Genomic DNA, 27,087 nt, shown 5'->3' with positions numbered 1-27,087 from the left:
CCTCGGCTACCTCTGTACATGGCATAGTTTTATGCACGGCCATATAAAATTCCATGCAAAAGAAAGTATACACGTGAAAATTGGATTTGATACAAAAATAAAAACGAATCAAAAGTTTACGAAACTGAAAACAGTCGCTGAAACACTACAAACGTCAGGTCAAAACACAACACAACTAATAATACCGGTATCAAAGCATCCGATAACCATTTCTTGTTTGTGTCATTTTTAGCCACCATCAAACATGGGTATATACTTTCTATTGACCGGCAGTTTTTTTAAGCTGTTCATCTGAATTTGGAATTGTATAAATGCTATTGCCTTCGGATTTCCTGATTTGTTTTAACTTTAACTTTTCGTTGTGTCCATTGAAATTCCTGTATTCTGATTAGCTGAATTGGTCACGTGTTATTGCATTCATTTCGCCCATACGCGGATTCATACAGTTTGCACATCGGTTTTTCGATTCATACCTCAATGAACCGAAAAAAGTGCTAAATGAATGTAAAAAAAATAAGCCACGCCCACCGAAGCGGACTACTTTTATTGCTACGGAATGTCGGGGAATCCCAATATTACAGTCGAGGGAAATCCCTTTCTCCTCACGTGTATCGCCATACACAGGACATGTAGCGACTTTCATGCATAACCGAAGGCCGAGAATGAATGAAACAGCAAACGAGTTTTGAATAAGGTGGGAAATTCCCTGTTTTGTGATATCGTCTTGGGCATTTTAGGCCAAGCAAAAGTACTGAAAATGACCTCTGAAAATTAGGTACATCCATTATACAAGTCCGTGGTACATCGTAAATGTCGCCATTATTTACACATTACTAAATCACCACTCACGGCGTTATTTACAGCATGTTTTGAAATCTAAATTTCGTATATTTACTCGGAGAAATGACTTTCAAAAATAGCATATTAGTGATCATGGGTATCTGTCTTTTATGAAATCACCAATGACCATTCCAAAACGTCTCCGATAACCCTAGAATCGTTTAGAATGTTTTGGAAAATACGTAAATACGAACGCCGAAGTGAGCTTTCCGCCATATTGGATAGTGTTTACAAAATCACGTTTCAGGTACATTGGTTATGAGGCGCCTGTAACATCACGTATATTTCAAACTTAGCTGCCATACACACATCCTTGAATTCCTCATACATTTTAGAATCAAATGACCAATGGTGTTTGTCACCACTATAAAGTGGCTGGATGAAATCAAGCAAAATAAGTTAGGTGTGAAAACGAACGCTGTGCTCGAAAAACTACATTTGTTTGAAATGTAAACAAAGAAAAATACAGATTTTATACAGTGTAGCATTTTCTCCTATTTTGAGCTATCCATTCGTCTATTCGTTCAAGATATTGGCTCAACATTTTCAGAATATGCATGGGAAGAGAATCGTAGTTTTAATTAGGGAATATAAAATAGATACATTGCAATGATTTGATATTTTCAACAGAAATTGTCAAAGTTACCGTACTGTGTGGCGCCATGACTGACGCAAAATCACGCACAACGACAACGGTATTTATCGAAATTTCTGACTATTTCGGTTTGTTTCAATGAAAATTATAACCACAAATAACAGGACATAGATTGTCAGAATGTTTCTGATTACTTAAATAGCACATTTATGTATATGCGATCCCTGAATCAACGAAAGTCCCCTCGTAAAATCCCGCGTACTGTTGACAGTGAACAACGCCATTTTGTGAAAGTCGGTCACAGGTAGTGATGTCATACGTCAACATTGTTTTACATATTTGGTAATTTCTATGAGGTGAAGGTCCTTGAATGAGAGTGCACACGATCATTGTATTATGCTGTTTACAGTTTCAGTTATAATGTAGATTTTGCATATATTTTATGCATTTTTTCACACAATTAATTTCACTTTGGATATTTGTCAATGTTTCGTATTTCTTGGGATGTGTGATAGTCAATATTATAAGTTCATATAACCAATGTCCTTGAATAGCTGTTTCATTTTATTTTATAACTAAAACTGAATATATTACTTTAACAAAATGGATAATATTTTACGGTAAAATATATGCACACATTTCTGAAAGAATTGTCTCGGTCTTGGAATTGTTTTTTATGTCGTTTGATACACAGAACAGTGATATCTAACGATTCGCCAGGTGCTCGTTATATTAGTCACAAACAATTTACGAATTATTCCTCTCGTTTTGCATTATATAATCAATGGGTTCATTCTTGTTTTCAATATTGTGATCACAGGATAGTAAACTGTTTACTTCTTTCTCTCCTAGAATTGTAAAAAGTATAAAAATAAAACCCATGCCAGGTACCCCGTTTGTTCAAACTTAGACGATTATCCCAATACCAATTGTATACCAATAGAGCTTTCTTCGCATCTTTTATTGTGTAACAATAGCATAATATTGAACAAATATATGTCCAATATTGAATATAATTTTGGTTGTTATGAAATATTCTTTGGGGTATTTCATTACGTAAATTGATGCCAAACAGGTGCGTGTCTTGTCACCATAAACTATCCAATTGTTTACATATTCAAGACATTATTTACTTGGTGAAAGCAGTCATTTTATGCTGTGTCGAAAAAGCGTCAAATTCCGTTTTACACATCGAGATTTTCCATTCCATGAACGAAAATTAAGGGGGATTTATATTAATCAAAATACCAGTGTCGTCTTTCTCCGACGTTATCAAAGACATAAAACCAGCTATGACGTCAAAAGGAATTATGTTATTTTGGGTATTTCATTACATTTGATGATAAAGCTTGTGCTCCATTAACAATGATGCAACATTAGTCAAATGACACTTACACAATCAGGAGAATGTTGGAATCTAAGGACTAAGTTATAGGTTAGATAAGGCCATCCATTTCTCTATTACCTCCATTTTATGAAATACGATTTCATCATTTCTTTTGGGTATATTTTATAACTAAACGTATACAGTTTCAAAATTGATATTTGTGTTGGAATACTTTGGTTCCTCATGAACACACCACACCACGAAAATATATTGTGCTTACCCACAGCTAATTCTCATCAAGTGACCTGAGTTACAATAAACTAGTGCTAAGCATAGCGGAGTTATGCCCCTTTTCTTTGTACGTGTGTAACCTCTCTGTCCCTTTCTGACGTCATAGAGAAAAATCAGTTTTCGTCATTTACGGCATGCTATTTTTGGCATTGAATGTATGTCGTTATACATACTCATATAACTCACATTTGATATGTAGTTATGTCGTTCTGATATAAGGCAGTTTTTTGTTCGCTCACAGTCTCCGTAAAGCTTCTAAATCTAAAATATCGTCGCACAGTACTTTTATCGCTGTACGATAAAAAGCGGAGAAATTTACTATTTTTCAACGCAGAATAATGAGTGAGTGAGTATGGATTTACGCAACTTTTAGCAATATTCCAGCAATATCACGTACACTTAGAAGTGTCCTTTTTTAAAAACCGATTTAATATGTGCAGTTAAATTTACACCATCAAAGAGGAAATTTAATATTCTCCACCTCTGCGTAAGTTTATAGCCAGAGGTAGACCCAGTGCCGCGTGAGCGCAATTCTCGCACAACCTTCACTTTTCCGATCTTAGGAAAATATGCGTCAGAAAAAAACCTCGGCATCCAGAGGGTTCTAGTACAATCTGTGCGACTTCTGACCAAAATAGCAGTAAATCGCAAAGTGGCGTTACCTAACCAAACTGCATGTCACACAGAAAGTCATTGGTTTATCGGTTAATATACCTCAGATAACGGTCGTTAAAATGTTTTTTCTGTTTTGGAAAAAAACCATAATTCATATGTCATCAAATAGCCTTACGTCAGAAGTGTTAATCATACAACTATTTCCGTCCATAATGAGAAAAGACCACGATGTTTCTGCATTATCGTCAGATTACCTTGTTGGATCAATACAACTCGGCGCTGGTGAAGATTTTTTTTAAAGAAAGTTCACCATTTGAATAATATTATTGAGATAATATGTCTCTTTTAAATGTTCGTGTTACTCGTTTCAATCTTGAGTACCCTTTTCGCGAACACTTAATGCTATGACTGAATTTCAGTGATCCATTCACAAATTATATCGTCCAATGGAATCTGTTTCGGTAGATAATCGAGACTGGTTATTCTCTGGCGTTGACACATTGAATTTGTTGAAAGTGTTTTAACTTTTTCCCTTTCGTGCTGGTATTGACTCTGTCACATCCTAAAAATCACGTCTGAACCAAATAAAACTGACGGATTACGATTTGACAATCTTACCATCTTATCATTCGTGACCAACTCGTGTTATTCCGGGACAAGCCGAATAGCGACTCGTGCCCCTATCATGGCCATTTTTGCGACCGGGTTCCGTCTTTGCACAAACGAGCATACCTAAAACAATTGTCAACTCGTTGCGTAATGGTTCACATATATTTCCCCATGTATTACATATATTTCAGATGCAATTTAAAGCACATCGGGACGTGCGGAATTATACAGTATGACTGAAAACATCTAACTATGTCTTCGGTATATTTTAGATGCAAGACATATGTGAAATCAAAAATTATTTCTGAGGGATTCTTTGACAAAGAAATTGAAATCATACGCGCATTCTGATTGGTTTGTCGTATTTTCGCACATAACATTCATCGTTAGGGGGACGAGTATTCTTGCAGGTTACGGAAAGGGGCGAGTGGTGACGAATTACCATCTTAAATGAAAAACGTGTTCTGGACTTATCTTATGGCGTTTTAACTGCACCGGACCTCTTTTAAGGGCGACACCATTTGTCACGCTTCAAAACAAACTACCGCCTCCGTGGTCTAATGGTAAAGCGTACGCCCGGAGAGCGGAAGGTCCGGGGTTCGATCCCCGGCCGCGTGATACCAAAGATGTTAAAAGATGGTACTTGTTGTGACCTTGTCATGCGCTCAGCATTAAGGGGCTAAAACAAGGACTGGTCGGCTCGGAGTCAGTATACTGTTTCTGAGTGGGGTATTCATGTTAAACTGCGGCATGGTATCTCAGTGTGCATCAGTCCGGACTAGTACAAGCAGCCACACACACACGTACATGCACGTCGCTATATAAGTGCGACGTTAAACCCATTTCACCTCAAACCAAACAGAACTCTTAGTGCTGAAATAAATAAGTCTTAGTAACTCAATAGATATGCTATCCCATCTAGCTTTCGTCTTTTTACTGATTGGCAAACCATATTTGCTTTTTAACCTTTGTGGCTATCTTTTTATGTCGTGTATTCAAATCATATGTGTTAAATAAGTCAGCCCTTTCGCATGTTAAAAAAATACCGTTTCGTGTTAAAAAGTATTGTAAATGCAACACTGACAGAATGGCAGGCGGCACTTGTCCATAGAAGTCTCCATCATGACCCTCGTCTTTCAAAACCTATCCAGACAGTGAGTGGGTCACATGACTACAAACCATACCTGACACCCCTTGGGAATTCAGGGTCAGAACTGGTCTCTAGCAACCTATACTAAGTGGTCAGGCTTGCTGACAATGTTAATGGCTTATCAACGTACCCCAAGGGAGTGTGTGGCGTCAATCACTGGATTGTCCGGTCCAGACTCGATTATTTACCATCTTCCCGATTTTGATTAGACTATTGGTCCAGCCAAAATGTAACTCCATAATTCCAATCTCATTAAAATCAGATCTTAGTTTTCGCTATTGCTGAACAAAGACCTGAGGACATCCCATTACGGGTCACGTCAGAACGACCTTTCATCCAACCAATCAGAGCATCAGTTACCAGGTCATGAAAGTGACAGTCGGAATGTGTTTTCTCATCGTGCAACCTCGAAATATTTAACAATATTTAACAGAGGGTATTCCGAACGACAGTTACAGGTTTTATGATTATATCCATACAATCTAGGCCATCTATGAGCCATTTCCAGAATTTTCTTTTCATCAGTTTAAAAAAAATTAATCGAGAATATGTCAAAATATCTTTCGAAGCGTAGTCGCCAGTTTGAAACTAGTGTCGTGAAGCTCGAGAAAGCTGCCTTCTGATTGGCTAATGTCGATTTCTTGTCAGTCATTTCATTGGTCGATCAAAGTTCGCGAAAGGTCGTTCTGACGTGACCCGTAAAGGGATGTCGGCAGATCTTTGTTTCGCGGTAGCGAAAAATAAGATCTGATTTTAATGTGATTGACATAATTCTAGCCTAGTTCGGCAAGGGTGGTAACTGGACGTTTATAGTCAGTTAACTCCCTTGCCTCAGGAAGATGAGTATTTACAGGCCACCGCCAAATAGCTGGAATATTGTAGAGGGCGGCGTTAACAATTGAATCTCTTACTACATGCCAACAATGAATCGTTCCTGGAATATACCTCCTTTCTTTAATAAAGTCACAAAAGGACAAACTTAAAAACTGCTATGGAAATACTACAATCATAGGTTTTATTCTTTATGTGTTGTAGAGTGTTTGGCGGTGATAGTTATGGACTATGCACTGTAAAACATGTGTAAACACGTGCAAGATATCCTAAACGGGATACCCATTTTGTGTGCTCTATCTAAACACATTTAGGGTCTAAACACATGATTTAAGGTATTCCTTCATAGCCTAAACATGTACCATATTCTAACGTCTATTGGTATATGATGCGGCCGGGAATCGAACCCCCGACCTTCCGCGCAAACGCTGTACCACTAGACCACAGATTCGGTCTAACACTTTATAAGTGTAGAACAGTTTGATCATTGTGATCAAACCCAGAAATCATCAACTCATGCAACATGCATACACAACAATATCGACCCAACTAATCCACGTCAAAGATCAAATTGGTAGATTGCTCGCTGGTTAATTTATTGTTGCAGCAGTAACGCGTGTACGCACTTCACAACGTACCGTATTTCCTCTATTAGACGCGGCTTCTATTTATTTCGGACAAGCGGCGTCAATTAGAGGCCCGGCGTCTATTGGAGGCCCGGCTTCTATTAATACCTCCATTTCACTATGACCACGAATGTCCCGAATCGTCACGAAATGGAAATATTTTGTGTTCGTAGATATCCGTAAGATACATTCGTCACCACTCGCCTCTTTCAGTAACCTGCAAGAAGACTCGTACCCCTATCGATGAATGTTATGCGCGAAAATACGACAAACCAATCAGAATGCGTGTATGATTTCAAATTCTTCGTCAAAGAATCCCTCAGAAATAATTTTTGATTTTACATATGTCTTGCATCTAAAAATATACCCAAGACACAGTTAAATGTGCTCAATCATACTGTATAATTCCGCATGTCCAGATGTGCTTTAAATTGCATCCGAAATATATATAATATATGGGGAAATATATGTGAACCATAACGCAACGAGTTGACAGTTGTTTTAGGTATGCCCGTTAGCGCAAAGACGGAACCCGGTCGCTAAAATGGCCATGATAGGGTCACGAGTCGCTATTCGGCTTGTCCCGGAATAACACGAATTGGTCACGAATGCCCTAAGATATTGACCGACCCGACGTCTATTGGAGGCCCGGCTTCTATTTTTTGCACTGAACAATTGACCCGGCTTCTATTAGAGGCCCGGCGTCTAATAGAGGAAATACGGTATTATAAATAGCTACGCCGGATCTAACGCATTAAACTGTATCTGTAGCATACAGGGAAGACCCTGATACATAAAGATAAAACACTAATAAAACCTGGTCTCTTTCACACTTCCTGAAACATATTATTTTCCCTTCCGCCTAACCCTCGTACTGTAACGCTAAAGCTCTAAATGAAGCAAGTCCACAGGTTCAATCTCTAAAAACCCCAATCTTACGAGGGATTCAATTTAAATGGTGTTGTTTGTTTCTATCAAAATGCTATATTTCAAATATTTTTGTTGTTGGTGTTGTTGTTTTGTCGTTTAACAATATTCCAGCTATATGACAGCGGTCTGTAAATAATCGAGTCTGGACCAGACAATCCAGTGATTGACATCATGAGATTCGTTCCACGCAATTGGGATACGATGTATCAACCAAGTCAGCGAGCCTGACCACTCGATCCTGTTAGTCGCCTCTTACGACAAGCATAGTCGCCTCTTACGACAAGCATGGGTTCCTGAAGACCTATCCTTCCCCGGATCTTCACGGGTTATATTTCAAAGACCAAACGTTGGTTTAGAATTATCCCAAAAGACGTAAATAGATTCAGATGCTAACAACCATGTATTTTAATCTATCCCTGCTGGCGTAAATAGCTTTGTTTAAACCAACATATACAAACGGAACATCTACGCGTGTGTTTTAACCTTCTTCACATTGTTTCGATCAGCATATAAATGAGTCTATGCATACGAGACTGCACTGACGAGGTATAAACAGATTGCGTTAGCCCTTGCATGTGTGGGAATCTGCCGTCGTCAGCACGTGAATCATTGATGCCCCCGTCAGCCCGTCTCCATCCATCCGGCCGTACGTTTGATGCAATGCATGGTGGTTAGACTTGCAAAGTCTCTAAGGCAATAATTCTTCGTTTAAATCATAATTTTCTAGATTATGTAAATAATAAGAACATGTTCCCTATACGTGACTGGAGTCCTTTGTACTGTCCACATATCTAGACTTGCATATTAGGAGGATAGAATTACTACACATCCATGGACGTATCCTTCAGTACAGCATTGAAGCAACTCTAGATGGTGGTGTTTACGCGTCTGTGTATTCTTAAGGTATTTGATTTGTTTTCAGATGTTTTGTTTGGGAGCTCCTTGAAGATAGTGTTTAATTCTGTACAGAAATACTACAAATGTAAACTCATTGTAGTCTGTGATATAAAATATAAGACCACGGTAAGTTAATTATTAAGATTTACATTTTGTTTCAAAATGATTTGAATATAATTGCCATAGGATTGACATTTAGCCTGAGTCTATTCTCCTATAGGCAGGTATCGTATACGTTATACACCCTAACATAGTCGTACTGACTTGACTGATGCACGTCATCGTATCCCATTTGCGTGGATCGATGCTCATGAACTCAATCACTGGATTGTCTGGTCCAGACTCGATCATTTACAGACCGCCGTCATAAAGCTGGAATATTGCTGAGTGCGGCGTTAAACAACAAACAAACATAACATAGTCGTGCACGATATTGTGCCAAGCAGCACTTTGGAAACAGGCCGAGACAAGAAATACTTTGCATGTAAACGTGTAGAATACTTGAATCTGATGTAGGTCAATAATTGAGCTGTGAGGCCAAACCAAAATTGTTTAAAAACTTAAAATGATTATTGAATTTTTTATTTTTTAGACCTACCAACCTAAAATATACCGATTTACGACAGTCGTATATTAACCACAAACTCTGCTTGTGAAACGAGGTACGTATCCTAAATCACAAGGCTTACGAAGATTTATAAGACTGCATGTGGAAGCTCGACGGTCGTATAACTTTGAAAACGGGGGCATGTTTAAGTTGTTGTGAAGTACTGGGTTACTGATAAACTATTCACTAAGCTCTATGCCCGTCGACATGTTCATTCATGTTCCGTGTGTACTACAATACATATCCTTATTGAAGATTGAAGTAAGTCAAATGAAATGTATTCTATATAAAAAGGTCAAACGCTTTCTTCCTTCATCGAAAAGGGACTCTCGCATGCATGTGTATATGTTTTCCGCGAAGTATAAGCTCATTGAAGTAGGCTTAGTCTTCAAACTAAAACACCTCTGTCTTCCGTCTACACCGCCCTCACACTAGTCCCTATTGCATTTCCGTATGCACATGTGAGGTCAAAATAACCTTTGTTATATCCACGCCAGGCAACTTCCAACAATACCTTGGCCTGCAATCAATAAAATTCCGTCGAATGAAACAACATTGTGCATGTACGTAGACATGGTCTTCCTCTCTTTTACATCCGTCAAAATATCGGGAAAATTAATTATATGTACTGAATATAATTAAACTGAATAACTGAATAACCTGTCGTCTATGGACAGTATACTATTGTTTGTTTATTTGTTGTTTTACGCCGCACTATTTTTAAGCTATATGACGGTGGTCTGTAAATAATCGAGTCAGGACCAGACTATCCAGTAATTGATATCACGAGATCTATCCACGCAGTTGGGATCGATGATATGCTTCAACCAAGTCAGCAAGCCTGACCACCCGATCCCGTTGGGTTGCTGAAGACCTATTTCACCCGGATCGTCACGGGTAGAAATAGCCAGTATTCACCCGACACACTGAAACCCAACGGAAGAGAAAGTTTAATATAATTACATAGTATACTAATTTTCGAGATATCATTATTTTTCTAGTAGTCTTGTTTAATTTCCCATCATCATAATTATTTTGTTTTTAGGAAAATAATAAAAATGTATCATTTTTAAAATCTAAATGGACATCTTTGAACACATGGTTTATATACACATGCACAAAAGTTAAGCGCCACCATATTCATAGCCTCTTGATTTAACGTGTGGGAATCAGAAATACGAAATATGATGATGTATGACTGGATTAGGCTTCCATAGTTTCATGAACCAAAATTATTCCAGATACCACAAGGAAAGCGTGATTTACGTGTTGCTGCAGTTCCCCTACCCTATAAATAGTGAAATTCAAGTTTCAGACACGTAGTTGCATTTTGCTCCTGTGTGAGATTCCCCTTCCAATAGAGGTTGAAAATCAGCCATGGTGAGGAGAAAGTTAACGAAGCTGAAAGATGGCAAGTAATAGGCATGAAAAATGCTGGCATGTCATGCAGGGTCAAACATTGATTGTCAAACATGGTCAAACCAATGATGTCAATGACAGGCATAGGTCTGGTAGGCCAAGAAAGACCTCTAACAGAGAGGATAGACGTCTTTTCAGGATAGTCAGACGAAATCCATTTGCTTCTTCAACAGATTTAAGACTGCAGTGGATTACCCATCAGAGACTCTCGACGATGACCGTAAGGCGTCGCCTCAGAGCGGCTGGTTATAACGCCAGAAGACCAGTAAAACGTCCTCAACTGACTGAGAGGCACATGCGGAATCGTCTGATATGGTGTCGTGCCCGTAGTCGATGGAACTTGGCCAACTGGAGAAGGATCCATTGGTCTGACGAGTGCTACGAACTGTTGATGGTCGAATACGTGTTTGGAGGCAACGTAACACTCGTTTTGCACCAAGGAACATCCAGAAGACCTTAGCATGTGGCGGGGGAGGTCTGTCATGATATGGGGTTGTGTTTCCTTCGGCTGCAAACTTCCTCTGGTGACAATTCGTGCAAACCTGAATGGCCAACAATACCAAGATGCCGTTCTTCGTCCAGTGGTAGTCCCTCATTTTGACAACCATCCTCTTCAGACAAGACCTGTTTACATGGACGACAATGCTAGACCACTCAGATCTCGGGCAGTTTGGGCATATTTTCGTCAAGAAGCTATTGCCACTCTTCCTTGGCCGGTCTGTATTCCGGATCTTAATCCGATTGAGCATCTCTGGGAAATTCTTGGCCGGAAAATCAGACATCGTGATCCCCCAGTTCAAAATCTCGCTGGACTTGAAGCCACACTTCATGAAGAATGGATCCGTTTGCCTCAGAGAAGCATTCAACGACTTGTAATGAGTATGAGGCGTAGGGTTGAAGCTGTGGTCAATGTCCGTGGATCATACACACGTTACTGACGTTTCTGTCTTGTAATAGACTCTGCACTCCCTAGGGTGTCTATGTGACACCTGATATGGTCTGCTGATATCGTGACAGTTACATGCCAAAAAAAGTTTTTCAAAGTTTTCTAATCCTTCAATTTCTGGTCTTCGGTAAAATTCCTTTCTGCTCATATTCTTTTGGAACACAAAATAATGTTGCTTTGGGAAAACTTTTGCATCACATGAAGTTTACATATACGGCTTATAACAATCGTACATCTCGTTATAATAGTCATCATTAAGTGCCAAAAGTAACAGCTCACAAATATGGTGGTTGCGCTTAACTTTTGTGCATGTGTATATATGCATGAAGATATCTTGAAAGCTGTATCTAAGTTTCGATCCAGAAACAAACTCCGATACTGCAATCAGTGGTACTAGTAATTTAAAGTTCGTTTCCATGGCTGAAAAATAACAACGATGAAATTTAATGACAGTATATATATGTGCGTGTCTTCACTTCCTCAAAGACGTCAAAATGTAGACGTCAAAAAGACGTCGAAAGACTAGATAACGTCATACATACATCTCGTCACAGGAAGGTCAATAGATTTTGTTATTCACGAGGGAGAGTTAAAATTTAGTGAGTTAGAATTTAAGGTCGCATCAGCATTTTTTCAGCCATATAGAGACTATTCACGAGGAAAGACGATAATATCGAAACCATATGCCCATCGACAAATGGATGCGTATGCATGTTATGGGTAAGTGAATGACAAATATGTGAATTGTTAATATATTCAAAGCCTTTTTTCACATTTTGTGAAATATGTTGTATTTACATGGAGTCTAGTTATTTATAAACATCACGTTTGTTTACAGGCTTACATTTCTCGACAATAATGAAATGGAGACATTTTGTATGGTTGCACTCGATTCGTAGATCGGCAGGACTCGGCGATAACACCGGTCTTGCGTAGTCACGTAACAGAGCATACGGGTGCACCTGATTGCTACAGTTTTCGCTCATTTTTAAAACAATATTTCTGCTTTAGAACAGAAGGTGTTTCTTTATATTTAAAAAAGAATATTTTGGCGCGGTGCTGACGCATGGTTTTAAAGTTTTCTTCGAATGTCTAATGCCTTTCATATTTATATCAAAGAAATCCCCAGGTATTTAACTAAAAATAAAGATTTCAGAAAATTCATATTTATTTATCCGCTATATAACGCTTCCGTCAGTGCTCAAAATAAATGGTCACATACATGTATAATTCTTGCAGTCGGCTAGACAATATCGTAATCCCTTTACGACGGTGTCGCTTCGCAACCATTAGCGAAAATGTAGGCGATGTTGCCATGGTTGCCCGCTGTATACTATCCTATTTGAGAAGGTAACTGTTCACGCGAACCTTACACGTGTCATTTACACCTGTAGCAATCGAGTTTCTTGGTAAATGTTATGACATCACGGGCTATATATACACCTTTCATCAGCGTTCCCATAATTCTTTCTCATCTTCGTCACAGTCGAGCATTGAAAACAGGAAGTGTTTGTTGGATTTTATTCTCGGGAATCACCGGCTGTCGAATTTTATACAAATTTCTTTTCTGCAATTTCAATCTTTGAAATTGTAGATATTTATGTTGTGATTGGATTTTCATTCTGACGTCTGACAGAAAACGGGCGTTTCTCTCCTGTCCATAAAATTTTGGTTGAGAGTCGGTCGGCGATCAAGCTTCATGTCATTTGGTAAGTTGGGAGAATTCAGTGTATCCAATGCGCAGGCGCCGTGACTGAAACGGAACGGTATGATAAAAATAGAAAAAACAAGGGTGACATATGTAATTTGTGCCATTGCATAATATGGATAACATTTATTTGAATCGACTTATGTATTCTGTGATCAATTTAAAAATAAAATGCAGTCCAAACAAATCTCAACATTATGCATCACTCCCATCGGCCGCACGTGTCGAAATAGGCCGCCATATTTGTTGGGTCTTACCCCCATATCAAGAGGAAATCATTACATCTCTCCGGCAAATTTCAGGTTTTTAAGTCATTTGGGGATATTTTGACGTTGTGTGTACATATAGTAACGCATGCATGTGTAAAGGGACCGCATAGCTTGTAGTGAAGCGGTCTGATGACGGCGGTCTCTTTGTGGTGCTTTGTCATGCAATGTTCTAGAACTTCAGATATTGCTTCGATCGCTTTATTCTGGAGTTTCGTCAGGTTTATTGTTGAGTTTGTTTAGCAATACGTATGTCTCTGATCTATTTTCGCAGCTAACGCAACATCGGTAGCATATATATACGTGTGTCTGGTACAGGTAGGTCTAAATTTTGCGACGCCACTTGGTTAGGAACTGTCATTCACCAGTCCAATCGTTACAAATATTGCTGGTGTCTATATGTGTTTTGAGTTAGGCCTAGATACAAAAGTGGACTGCAAGGTAGCTTTCCGTAGGAATTGACATAAGCACAGGTATAGATTGGTAACAGTGGTAGGTTTTAACAAGATAAATCTTTTTCATTACATTATAAAACCACAATGGTTGTTTTTACTACCTAGATTAATCTGAATTTTTTTTATGAGATCATACATACTCTTTTGTGCTGGCTGACAAATTACTATTTGCCAGAAATAGGGGCCCAGATTTAGGACACCAAGGTTAGATGGTGTTAATGCCTACAGACATGTTCGAACATTTTCATTCTGTTGTATTTGTTACGTTTACTTCATGACTTAATTTGTTGTGAATGCTTGTTGACAGATTTCAGCTCCTCTGAACTGAGTTTGTCTGGCCATACATCCATTCATTACGACATTCTGAATCGTTAGAAGACCTATAAAGCTGAAGCATTTTGGATGATTACAATTATAGGATAATATGACTAGGGCAAGACACCTTGAAGTAAATCCATAGATCTTGTTGTTTATCAGAGCTCCAGATCAGCTGCATATCTGTGTTAAATATGCATAAAAAATGCAGAAATACACAGTAAAATAAAATCCAAGCGTATCAAATATGCAACAAACATTACAGAATCGCTACAAAAATAAAACTTGTGCGTATCATCAAAATGTTGTGAAGTAACCCGGCGTATTCGCTTAGCAAATCAGCAACATATTTTGAAATTATAAACAGACATTCCGTCAACCTTGCCAAACTCCACAATGACAGTTACATCATGAACATTTGCCATCACACTTTCTTGTGGAAGTATCGTTGTATTTTTGAGTCCTTATAAAGTTCTTGAAACCACACAACACCAGTTTGCAGGGACTAGGTGAATAGTGTTTTTAAATATTTAACTTAAATACCCACATGTGTAAAAACTAGTGGGTAACTGAAATTTGGGAAATTTGAATACCCAGATAGAATTACTGATGCCCAATGATTTTAAAATGCATGGGTAAAATACCCACAACACCAAAAGCTTATCTGGAGCTCTGTGTTTATGTAACATTACTTCTGTATTAGAAGCTTCCACACACTTCAAACTTTTGATAGTTTTGGGTCAAGTCAAAACCCTACTGAACTAATACTATATTCAAGAAAATAGGATCCAATTTTAACCAATACACTGCAATCCCTGACTATGGCAGCTGTGGTTGATAATATTGGGTATCCATCAAGTCAAATTTAATATTCAGTTAGTTCAAATAATGTTTTAACTTTCCTTGAAAGGTTAAACTGTGGTACATGTTTTGTTAACACAATGACACCCCTTGAACATGTTTAAACATAGCACTCAAAGAATGCTCTTAGCATTGACAAATAGTATGATGGTGAAAATTTTGTCCTTTGTCCTCAACATGCTCAAGGTAGCCTAGTGGTTAAAGCAGTCGCTCTTCACACCGAAAATGGATACAATGTGTGAAGCCCATTTCTGGAATATTAATAAAAGCGGCGTAAAATAAAACTGATTAGTAATTTAGTCTGTAACAAGAAGTCAATTAAGAGCAATTATTGGTAAGTAAAATCACAATAGATTCTCTACACTGGTTTAAGTTCACATTTTATCTAGGACTCAAGCCTGAGGCAATAATACTGAACGTTTCTCATATTCAGCGTTTGTGAAAAAGATTCCATTGGTTGATCAGTTGAAACCTTTTTCCTTCAACAAACATCCCACCAAGAAGTAGGAATTGATGACAAACATACTTCCTGGGGGAAGTGGTAAAGCGTTTCCTCATCCTGCCAAAGTCCCAGTCTCGATTCCCTACAGGGGTACTTTGTGTCAAGCCCATTTCTGATGTCCCCTGCCACGATGTTACTATCTGGAATATTGATAAAGTGGAGTAGAAACCACACTCTCCCCACTTTTTGCATCCCAAAATATTTCAAACCCCATAATTTAATTATTGTAAAAAAAAATATTGACAGAGAAGAAATAAACCCATGTTGGCCCATTTCACTTGTCTGGTACTGCAATCGGTAATGCTTACAACAAAACCTCCTTTGCGTTCTTTGTTGAGAAGTAACAAAAAAATTACACATGAGGAATGAACTTGGTTTGAAATGTGCTGTAAGGACAGTGCTCACCTGTGATATTCTAACAAGTGTGACCTGTGAAGATCCAGGTTAGAATAGGTCTTCAGCAACCCATGCTTGCCGTGAAAGGCAACTATGCTTGTTGTAAGAGGCGACTAACAGGATCGGGTGGTCAGGCGGGCTGGCTGGCTTGGTTGATGCATGTCATCGTATCCCAATTGTGTGGATTGATGTTCCTGATGTCAATCACTGGATTGTCTAGTCAAGACTCGATTTTTTACAGACAGCTGTCATATAGCTGGAATATTGTTAAACGACAAAACAACACCAACAACAAAAATATTTGAAATATAGGATTTTGACAGAAACAAAAAACACTATTTAAATTGAATCCCTTGTAAGATTGGGGGTTCAGAGCTTGAACCTGTGGACTTGCTTCATTTAGAGCTTTAGCGTTACAGTACGAGGGTTGGGCCATCATATAGCTGGAATATTGCTGAGTGCGGCATTAAACAAAAAACAAACAAACTGTAACAAGTGTATTGGAATCCAATGTAAAGGAAGTACGTGCCTCACTTCCTCAATGGAAGGATTTGTCTCGTGGCATATCTTGCGTCATATCTCACAAGCATGACAAGTGAGGCAAAGTCTCTTGGTTGCGTAGTAAATTTGAACACTCTATGTTCAGTGTAAGTGACCGATTGTGTTGTGTTTCAGATGTCCAGTAATACGGACGCTCCACCGGCCAAGAAACCTAGAACTGAGTCCAATACGGGTGCAAACTGCACAAATAACTCAGGTGTAGCTTCAAATAGCAGGGTAAGTTAAATCAGAATTACATTTTCTTCAGTGTTGACAAGGTTGAAATTAGGGGTGTCACGATACAGGTACCTCACAATACGATACATATCTCGATTTTGAGGTCAAGATACAATATGTATCTCGATACAGGAATACCGACCTTTTATGCCTCAATTCAGAAGCAAACTTTTTAATAACATATCACATTCACAATTATGTGTTTCTAATCACTATCAGTAGAAAATTTTGTAAATTAATAATACATAGAAAAGGTTGATTCTGTTTATTCAAGCAAGCGTCAGACACTAACAACTTTTCGTATGTGTCAAATTCAGAAAATATGATGACATTTCGATTTCGAAAAGAAAAATCAACCGTTAGGCGAACAAATGGATACCGATTTCAATAAAATTTTGTATCGATATAAATTTACATGTATCTCGTATCGTGAGAATTATCTACTGATGCATTGGTACTATCAGTGAATCGTGACATCTCTTGTTGAAATCCTAACGTGTCCCTGATAGTTGTATATACTGTATGGGGATATTTATTTGTGGCTGCATTTGTGCACTTGTTTTTAGTCACATGGTTGAAAATTTCTGAAGCACTGAGAGAACTGCTTCATCCTGTCAAGGCCAAATAGAATAAACATAATTGTATTTCAGGTAACCCAGTTGACCTATTGTTTTACTTGAGTCCCAGGAGCAGGACAATTGCCAACTGGACAACTGCCCCCCATAAAAAATTATCATTATCATGTCATGAATCCTTTATTCAGTTAATTATACAAAAACTTAACATGAATAATTGTGAATAAAAGTCATGTCTAAAGTAATACTTCAAATGTCCCATGGACAACAGAGAAAACAGTTCAAAATCTGTAGTTGTTAGCCATAGAGCGCAGGTCGTTCATGCTGTGTCCGGGACGCAATTGTGTGAAGTCGCTGTTGGCAATCCTTATATTGTTTCCGATTGTTGGCCACATTTTGCCCTGCCAGCATTTTGGTGATGACCTGATCATTCAGGGCTTGGACATCCAAGAAACACCAAATACTTGGGTGACAGCCGGCCATGTTGGTTGGAAGGTTGGTTGTTGGTTGGTTTGTTGTTTTACGCTGCACTCAGCAATATTCCAGCTATATGTCGGCGATCTGTAAATAATCGAGTTTGGACCAGACAATCCAGTGAATGATATCATGAGCATCGATCCACGCAATTGGCATCGATGACATGCATCAACCAAGTCCGCAAGCCTGACTACCCGATCCCGTTAGTCGCCTCTTATGACAAGCATAGTCACCTTTTAAGGCAAGCATGAGTTGCTGAAGACCTATTCTACCCCAGAATCTTATCTTGCTTATATCCTATCCAAATGAGTCTCGTTTTATCAATATTTATCAAACCTGATTTTTTATCTTGCACAGAAGTTTAATACTGCTGAATATTTTTCCACAAAGATTGGCAGATATATCAAACAGTTCCAGAAGAGGTGCCTTTTGCTATTTGTTTTTTGTTTTTTCGTTTTTCTTTTTTCTCGTTTTCCATGGAAACAATTTGGACTTAGTTTTGAAAAAATAAATTTCTAAGGCATCAAGAATTGAAACAATCTTGACACACACCCACAGATTGGATGTATGTATTGTATGATTTAATTCTGAGTCGTGACGAGGATAGATATGTTGTTATTTATGTTTGATAGTACTTGGATTCCAAAAATATTTGCTTCATTATGTGATAGTGTTCAAAGTTATGCATGAAAATCAAAGGGGTCCTTCCACAACCCTAATGCATCCATGACAACAGGTTTAGAATAGGTCTTAAGCAACCCATGCATGCCAAAAGAGAGAGAGGCAACTAACAGGATCGGGTGGTCAGGCTTCCTGACTTAGTTGATGCATGTCATCATATCCCAATTGCTTGGGTCAATACGCATAATATCAATCACTGGATTGTCTGGTCCAGAGTCAATTATTTACAAACCACTCTCATAATAATTATAGCTAGAATATTGTTTGGTGTGGCATTGAACAACAGAAAAAACAAACATAACCCTAATGTTAAAAGTTTAGGGTTCAGTGAGTTGGTGATTTAAATACCATAGCAACTAAAGGACCCCAGGATCCCGCTTCATCTTGAACACTCAAACTTGTGATAGATATTTTAGTGGACCATTCCAACTTTATTCTATTCTTTTGTGTTGGAATATTGGCATGATTACTTATTAATTGTTTTTATTGTAGGTTGACATGGCGCAGAATGGAGCGACAGATGAAATTGATGAAGGCCTCTACTCCAGACAGCTGTAAGTAGGATTTTCTTCATTCACAGTTTGCAGAGAGAACAGTGGTGATAAATGGAGTATAAGTATGTTAATTGTGATGATGTTGTTTATTTTCTCCCTGAACTTTAAACCCTATGCTCATATTTACTTGAAGTGGTGAATTTTACTTGTTTGAGAGGATTTATAGATATATGTTATTTGCCTGTTAGATGGGACAATTTGGACTGAGACTAAAGTAATACTGTATTCAACATAATAAGTGCCCTGCTCTGATAAGCGCCCACAGCGATTTTTGCTAATATATTGGCTAGTGAACAATCCAAATTAGCACCCCTTCCGATTGATCAATGTACACAAGACTTATTTATTCGCGTATAATACGCACTCGTGTGTTATATGCACCTTTGATTATGGGCAATTAAATTCTGGAAAAATATCTGTCGTATATAAACATTTCAGGCTGTCAGCATAAACCACAAAATTTATCTTTCAACTCCACCAAAAAATATTCTAATAAGCACCCCCATTTCTAATTTTGAAAGTGCCCTGGGCGCTTATTATGTCAAATACGGTAGTAAGTTTTGTTTCAAAAGCTGACCTTAAAAATAATGACATCACGATACACTTGCTTCATATATCAGTAATGATTTAAATAACTAGTTTGTGTCATTTGTGATTAAGATCCATCCCAGCTAACAAGAGGTTGTCTATCAGCCTGTTTGTTAAACTTGTATGACTGGTTTAAGAGCAAATATCAATTTTCCTAGGTACACTAAGTCAATTGCCGAGAGAAAAAAAGTCTCTGAGACAGCCGATGCAGAGGTGCATGGCAATATGTAGACTTGATTACAGTGTGTAAATCATGATATTAATGCAAAAAATGCAAGTGTCTCTTGCTCACAGGATAAAAAAGTGACACATTTTTATGTTGATGTATTAAAGTTTATTTTCATGTCAGGTTCACTCCACATGTGCTAAATCAATGACAAACATAAGAAAACTCACAATAAACAATGAAATTGAATGTTAGATGTAGAAAGTGCTTATCATCAAATTCAAGTGTTGGGCTGGCTAAAAAGATCGATAATCAGAATTACCGTTGATGGGGAGAAATATCATCAATTATCGATATGAAATTGTTGTCAGCGATAATAACTTACATAAACAATTTTAATGAAATAAAGTTTAGATTTTCCCCAAACAGACTTGTTATTGTCAATCATGTCAATTGTCGAAGATGGAAAGCAGCTGTTTTTATTATCTCAAATGTCCACAAAGTATTCCATGCATAAATGTGTCACTGTGATGTGAAATATGTTGATTCCTTTCAGGACTTTTAGCACATTTGCTTAATGATGCTTCTCTGATATTTATCGATAACCAATCGATATTAAGTAAGCGATTATCCATCTCTGTGATCTTTATCGATGACCAGCCCTAGTCAAGTGCGATCAGTTTGTTGATGCAAGTTTATCAAGCAGTTATGACAGTTGCCAACGGTGTATTACAGTGTCTTTGTCCATGGTAATCTATCAAATAATCTTATAATTACATAAAAGACTTCTCACCCAGTGAAAATGTTTGGTACAGCAAGACAGAATACAGAACACTCATTTAAGGTCAAAGAATTGTGATATTTCGTCTAACAATACTTTAAACGTGTACAATCTCATTTGAATATGAAGTATATGTGATATGGAATGGAATTTCCTGTTTTGATTTCCTGTTTGTAATATATACCTCATGAAGATGTAAGTTTGTGAAGAAAGCAAATGATATTATTAATTAACTGCTCAATGATAGGTTTAATCACTCAATACTGTGTCATGGAATCGTAAGTCTACAGTCTTGGTAATATTTTTTTAGTCCGAAGGCACAGTTACTCGCATTAATGATTGGTGTGATGATGATTGTGTTACAGGTGTGACGATGATTGTGTTGCAGGTGTGACGATTGTGTTGCAGGTGTGATGATTGTGCTGCAGGTGTGATGATTGTGTTGCAGGTGTGATGATGATTGTGTTGCAGGTGTGATGATGATTGTGTTGCAGGTGTGACGATGATTGTGTTGCAGGTGTGATGATTGTGTTGCAGGTGTGATGATGATTGTGTTGCAGGTGTGACGATGATTGTGTTGCAGGTGTTACGATGATTGTGTTGCAGGTGTGATGATTGTGTTGCAGGTGTGATGATGATTGTGTTGCAGGTGTGACGATGATTGTGTTGCAGGTGTGACGATGATTGTGTTGCAGGTGTGATGATGATTGTGTTGCAGGTGTGACGATGATTGTGTTGCAGGTGTGACGATGATTGTGTTGCAGGTGTGAAGATGATTGTGTACCAGGTGTAACGATGATTGTGTTGCAGGTGTGACAGTGATTGTGTTGCAGGTGTGACAGTGATTGTGTTGCATGTGTGACAGTGATTGTGTTGCAGGTGTGACAGTGATTGTGTTGCAGGTGTGACAGTGATTGTGTTGCAGGTGTGACGATGAATGTGTTGCAGGTGTGACGATTATTGTGTTGCAGGTGTGAAGATGATTGTTGCAGGTGTTACGATGATTGTTGCAGGTGTGATGATGATTATGTTGCAGGTGTGACAATGACTGTTTCAGGTGTGACAATGACATTCAGGTATGATAACGACTGTTTCAGTTGTGACAATGATTGTGTTGCAGGTATGTTCTTGGACATGAAGCTATGCGGCGGATGGCCAATTCGAATATCCTTATCGCAGGGATGAGAGGTCTGGGCATAGAGATTGCCAAAAATGTTGTGCTAGGCGGTGTAAAATCTGTCACTGTGCACGACACTGGCAATGCTTCATGGATGGACTTGTCTAGTCAGGTATGTTCAGTCACATCTGGTGAAAGATGCTAGCTTTGTTTTTGTTACTTGCATTGGAATGTTTGCTTGATAAAGGCAGTGATTTTCTTCATGAGTGAGTATGGGGTGTTATGTCACATTTAGCAATATTTTGGCGGAGCAAACGAGAAATGAGCTGTACACATTGTACCTTGTTGGGAAACGAACCTGGGCCTTCAACGTGATGCGAGTTAATGCTTTAGCAACTAGGCTACCCAACCGCCAATGAGATTTGGTTAGAGAAAAGTAGCACTCTGACATTTTCATAATCAGATCATTTATGTACTTATCATAGGACATTTTTCGATATTACCAAATTTGAAAAATGTTGGTCATACTTGCCCTTGGTCAAGTAACATTTTCCATAAATTTTCAACCCCTGTACAGCTGGATTTTGCTGACTGTGCGCACACACACACACACGTGCATGCACATCGCTATATAAGTGCAATTATCTTGGACGCGATGTTAAACCCCATTTCACCTCACATTAACCAAACTCACTCACTTACTCCCTGTATAAGTGATATGGTAGTACTCCTAGGGAGAAAGGCTTCATGCGGAAACTGAAAAGTATGGACAGTACCACCCTACCCTCCATTCCAGTTTTTCCTGCGTGAGGAAGACATTGGGAAGAACCGTGCAGAGGTGATTCAGCCTCGTCTGGCAGAGCTGAACAGCTACGTTCCTGTCTCGGCCTACACAGGGGACCTATCGGAGGATTACCTCAAACAGTTTCAGGTGAGAGAACTGTGTAGTGTGTAGAATCAGTGTTCGAAATAATTTTAAAACCCAACAAAACAGTCTGGCAGGTGACCCATAAGTGTAGCCTGCCCATCTTCAACGTTACCTGCCCGCTTTCAGACATTATTATTATTGAAAATTTGCAAAAATAAGACACAAATGATGTCTTGATACAGTTGAAATATTGCAAACAATTACTTGAGAACCTACAAGGAGTATTAAAACTAAATACATAAGTAGGCTTAAAATTATCTGCAGGATAGTCAGGCAGGTGAAGGAAAATTACATGCAACCTGTCAGAAAAGTTACCAGCCACGGGTGACCCGTGAAGATTCCGGGGTAGAATAGGTCTTCAGCAACCCATGCTTGCCATAAAAGGCGACTAACCAGGATTGGGTGGTCAGACTCACTGACTTGGTTGATGCATGTCATCAATCCCAATTGCGTGGATCGATGCTCATTATATCAATCACTGGATTGTCTGGTCCAGACTCGATTATTTTACAGACCACCGTCATATAGCTGGAATATTGGTGAGTGTGGCGTAAAACAACAAGCAAACAAACAAAACAACCAGCCACGGGCAGGTGGCCAGTCATTTGTTTCGGACACTGGAGAACATTTTCTATCAGATGCTCTACCATTAAGCATGAAATTGAGAAGGGTCAATGGGAAAACCCTAATGCAGAAAGTTACAGATTATCTGGTTCCGTGATTCAGATAAGAGTATTACTGCAGCAGCATCCTTTAGGACCACTGATATAAATATCAACTTCGTAACTTGGTCACATGATGAGATAAATTGTTTTTGTACAAGAGAAAACAAATATCCTATATGCAAGCAAGAATAACATGTGCATGCCTCTAATGAATGGAAACTTGTTATTAGAGTACTTTCCCTTTCCTTTCAGGTTATCTGTTTGACAAACTCTTCACAAGATGAACAAATCCGTATTGGAGAGTTCTGTCATTCAAAGAACATCAAGTTCATTGTGGCAGACACAAGAGGATTGTTTGGGTAAGTTAGGGTTTTAGGGAATGGGGAAGTGGAATTTATGTTTTGAGAGTTTCATTTTATGGGATATAACTGTAGCCGGGATTTGTTTAGACCTGCTCAGGAAGTCCTGATGAAAAATGTCAGTAAAACTTCCCAAATTGGAATTACCGTATTCAACGTAATAAGCGCCCCACTCTAATAAGCGCCCACGGCGATATTTGCTAATATGTTGGCTCGTGAACAATCCCAATTAGCTCCCTTTCCGATTGATCAATGTACACAATACTTATGTATTCGCATATCATACGCACTCGTGTGTTATATGCACCCTTAATTATGGGCAATTAAATTCTGGAAAAATATATCTCTCATATATAAACATTTCAGGCTGTCAGCATAAACCACAAAATTTATCTCTCAACCCCGTTTTATTCGACAAAATAATATTCCAATAAGAGACCCCTATTTCTAATTTTGAGAGCGCCCGGGGCGCTTATTACGTCAAATACGGTTAAACTGTTCCAGTTCATGTTATTATTATGCCTCAAAGTGAGATACTACTGACCCCACATGAGCCCGTATACCGTCAGTAAAAAGATGGTTGATACTGCCCTAATATGAGACTGTATACCATCAGTAACTGCCATCTTGGATTTTGCAACACCTACCTCACATATTTCACATGAAAATCTGGCACTGAAATTCGCTATTTCGACACTGTTTTGTGTTTTACTATTATTAATTGTGATGTGCAAGGACATTAATCTGTTTAGATCACGTTTTTGACTTTATTAATAAAGATTATAGTTAAAATTGTCAACAAGGTTTGGCCTCTAAGATTTGAAGAGTAGTCTCCCTTTGACCCTTAACGTCAACCTATGGTTGTAAGTGTCATGTTTTCATTTTGACATGACACGTGCCATATAGCTACCAGAGATTGTAAACATTTCGGCATAATGAATTTGTTATGGTGTCTTTAGTTGCCGTAAACGGTGTCATATTAGGTTAGCAGAAAAATATTGGGGGGGCTGATGGCGTATACGGCAACTGAAGACACCAGAACTAATTTATTAAACTTACAACTGATGTTATGGCTTTGTAGCGGTAACTGTATATGACTAATAACAGGTCCTACTTGCACAAAGTGATCGTAGTGCTACGATGATCGGAACTCTACGATCGCTTTGGGCAAGTGGGTCTTGGACCAATGAACAGGAAGAGGCTTTGATGCTTGTATTTAGATTATTGCAATGTCAGAACACCTCAAACCTTTAAAAAATGCTAATTTTGAACAAAATTATGTGGTTTTTTTTTCAAATTTGCCTGTCAAAAGTGCTTGGTTTTAAATCCTTGATATATCCCTGCTTTGGAATCCTGTGCTTGTTATAAGACGAGCTGATTAAACTGGGCTGGTTCATGTGCTTGATCACAACTCAGTGATTTCCAGGGCCAGATTTGATTATATCGAGGCAGACATGATGTGACTGGAATGTTGCTTTGACAGAAAACACCTTTCACACACTCACTCATGTAATTTGTTTGTTTTGTTTGTTTGTTGTTTAACACCGTACTCAGCAATATTCAAGCTATATGACGGCGGTCTGTAAAATAATCAAGTCTGGACCAGACAATCCAGATATTGAAGTCATGAGCATCGATCCACGCAATTGGGATTGATGACATGTATCAACCAAATCAGTGAGCCTGACCACCCAATCCCGTTAGTCGCCTTTTACGACAAGCATAGTCGCCTTTTACGGCAAGCATGGGTTGCTGAAGACCTATTCTAACCCGGATCATCACGGGTCCACTCATGTAACTTGTTGAATACCCTAGTTAGAATTGGTCTTCAGAAACACATTCTTGTCGTAAGAGGTGACTAACAGGATTGAGTGGTCATGCATACTGACTTGGTTGATGCATGTCATCGTATCCCATTTGCGTAGATCATTGCTAAAGATGTCAATCACTGGATTGTCTGGTCAAGGCTCAATTCTTTACAGACCTAACTATAGCTGGAATATTTCTGAGCGCAGTTATAAACAACAAACAAAAACCTTTTTAGTTTAAAATTCTGTTAGTGTGTTCATGCTCTAAAGGTTTTGTTTATGGCTATCTTTTCAAGGTGATTTTATTACGCTTGTTAAGGGTGCCAGTATTACCAGTATATCGGTAAATTGAGGTTCATTCTTTCCTTGATTTGTATCACAATATAATTTTGTCATGCTCAGTATATCGGGTGATTTGAAATAGTGACTTTTATCATGTGTTTCATGTTATGCACTTGCCAAATACCCTCGCTGTCCTGGATCCAGGATCCAGGGCCCCAAGGCCCCAAGATGGCTTCATATTTATAAAATGAGTAAACATTTTGTTGTACCAGCATCCTTTTTGGTTCTATTTGTGAACTCCCATCCATACACTGATGTTTCAGATTTTTTTGAATTCAAAATATATACATATACCTAATATATTGTGATACGTATCGCAATACGGCCATGTGGATCTCTAACCTCCAGTAACCATTCCTTATGCTGGTCAGTTAAATGTAACGTGTTGATACGTTTCCATTGCAGTCAGATCTTCTGCGACTTTGGTGAAGGGTTTGTTGTTACTGATGTAGATGGAGAACAACCAAACAGCACTATGGTGGCATCTGTCACTAAGGTATGGCATGTGTTGTGCTTAAAACTTGAATGTCCCAAAAATGTAGGAATGTACCCTTCTTGGAAACATAATAGCAGGGATTTGGTGCATAATATCCACCTCTGAGCAGGCCCAGATAAAGTCCCTGCTATTACGGTTTCAGCCAAGGGCAAATGTCAGTAAAATTCTCATATTAGAATTAATAGTTCCTCGGTGTGTAATAATGTTTGGTTTTACAGTATTGCATTGAATGCAGTGTTATTAAATCTAACAAAGTAAGAGCTTTACAAAATTATTTGACCCGTGAAGATATGGGGTAGAATAGGTCTTCAGCAACCCATGCTTGCCGTAAAAGGTGACTATGCTTGTCATAAGAGCCAACTAACGGGATTGGGTGGTCAGGCTCGCTGACTTGGTTGATGGATGTCATCGATCCCAATTGCGTGGATCGATGCTCACGATATCAATCACTTGATTGTCTGGTCAAGACTTGATTATTTACGCAGACCTCTGTCATATAGCTGGAATATTGCTGAGTGCGGCGTAAAACAACAAACAAAATTATTACAAGTTGGACTTTACTGAAAATGAGGGTAGTGATTGTTTCC

At 38.5% G+C, this 27,087-nt stretch overlaps 1 protein-coding gene across 3 annotated transcripts in view; it reads left to right on the top strand.

The window, feature by feature from the left end:
- The first annotated feature begins 13,179 nt into the window (after window positions 1-13,179).
- Window positions 13,180-27,087, top strand: part of LOC139444592 (ubiquitin-like modifier-activating enzyme 1) — a 38,503-nt gene continuing 24,595 nt past the window's right edge. Inside the window, exons 1-7 of one of the 3 annotated variants that reach the window (XM_071225491.1) lie at window positions 13,180-13,392; window positions 16,862-16,963; window positions 19,189-19,250; window positions 21,906-22,074; window positions 22,699-22,833; window positions 23,748-23,854; window positions 26,410-26,500. In XM_071225491.1, coding sequence (XP_071081592.1) covers window positions 16,862-16,963; window positions 19,189-19,250; window positions 21,906-22,074; window positions 22,699-22,833; window positions 23,748-23,854; window positions 26,410-26,500 — 666 coding nt within the window. In that variant the 5' untranslated portion in view covers window positions 13,180-13,392. Of the gene's footprint in view, window positions 13,393-13,428; window positions 13,450-13,603; window positions 13,694-16,861; window positions 16,964-19,188; window positions 19,251-21,905; window positions 22,075-22,698; window positions 22,834-23,747; window positions 23,855-26,409; window positions 26,501-27,087 lie in introns of those variants that run through there. The other 2 variants (XM_071225493.1, XM_071225492.1) reach the window with 2 other exon arrangements.

The sequence above is a fragment of the Haliotis cracherodii genome, unplaced genomic scaffold (genome assembly GCF_022045235.1).
Source record: "Haliotis cracherodii isolate W230 unplaced genomic scaffold, xgHalCrac1.p SCAF_6, whole genome shotgun sequence".
Classification (NCBI taxonomy): domain Eukaryota; kingdom Metazoa; phylum Mollusca; class Gastropoda; order Lepetellida; family Haliotidae; genus Haliotis; species Haliotis cracherodii.
Note: the sequence above shows the minus strand (reverse complement) of the source record. Positions and strands in the feature narration are given on the sequence as shown.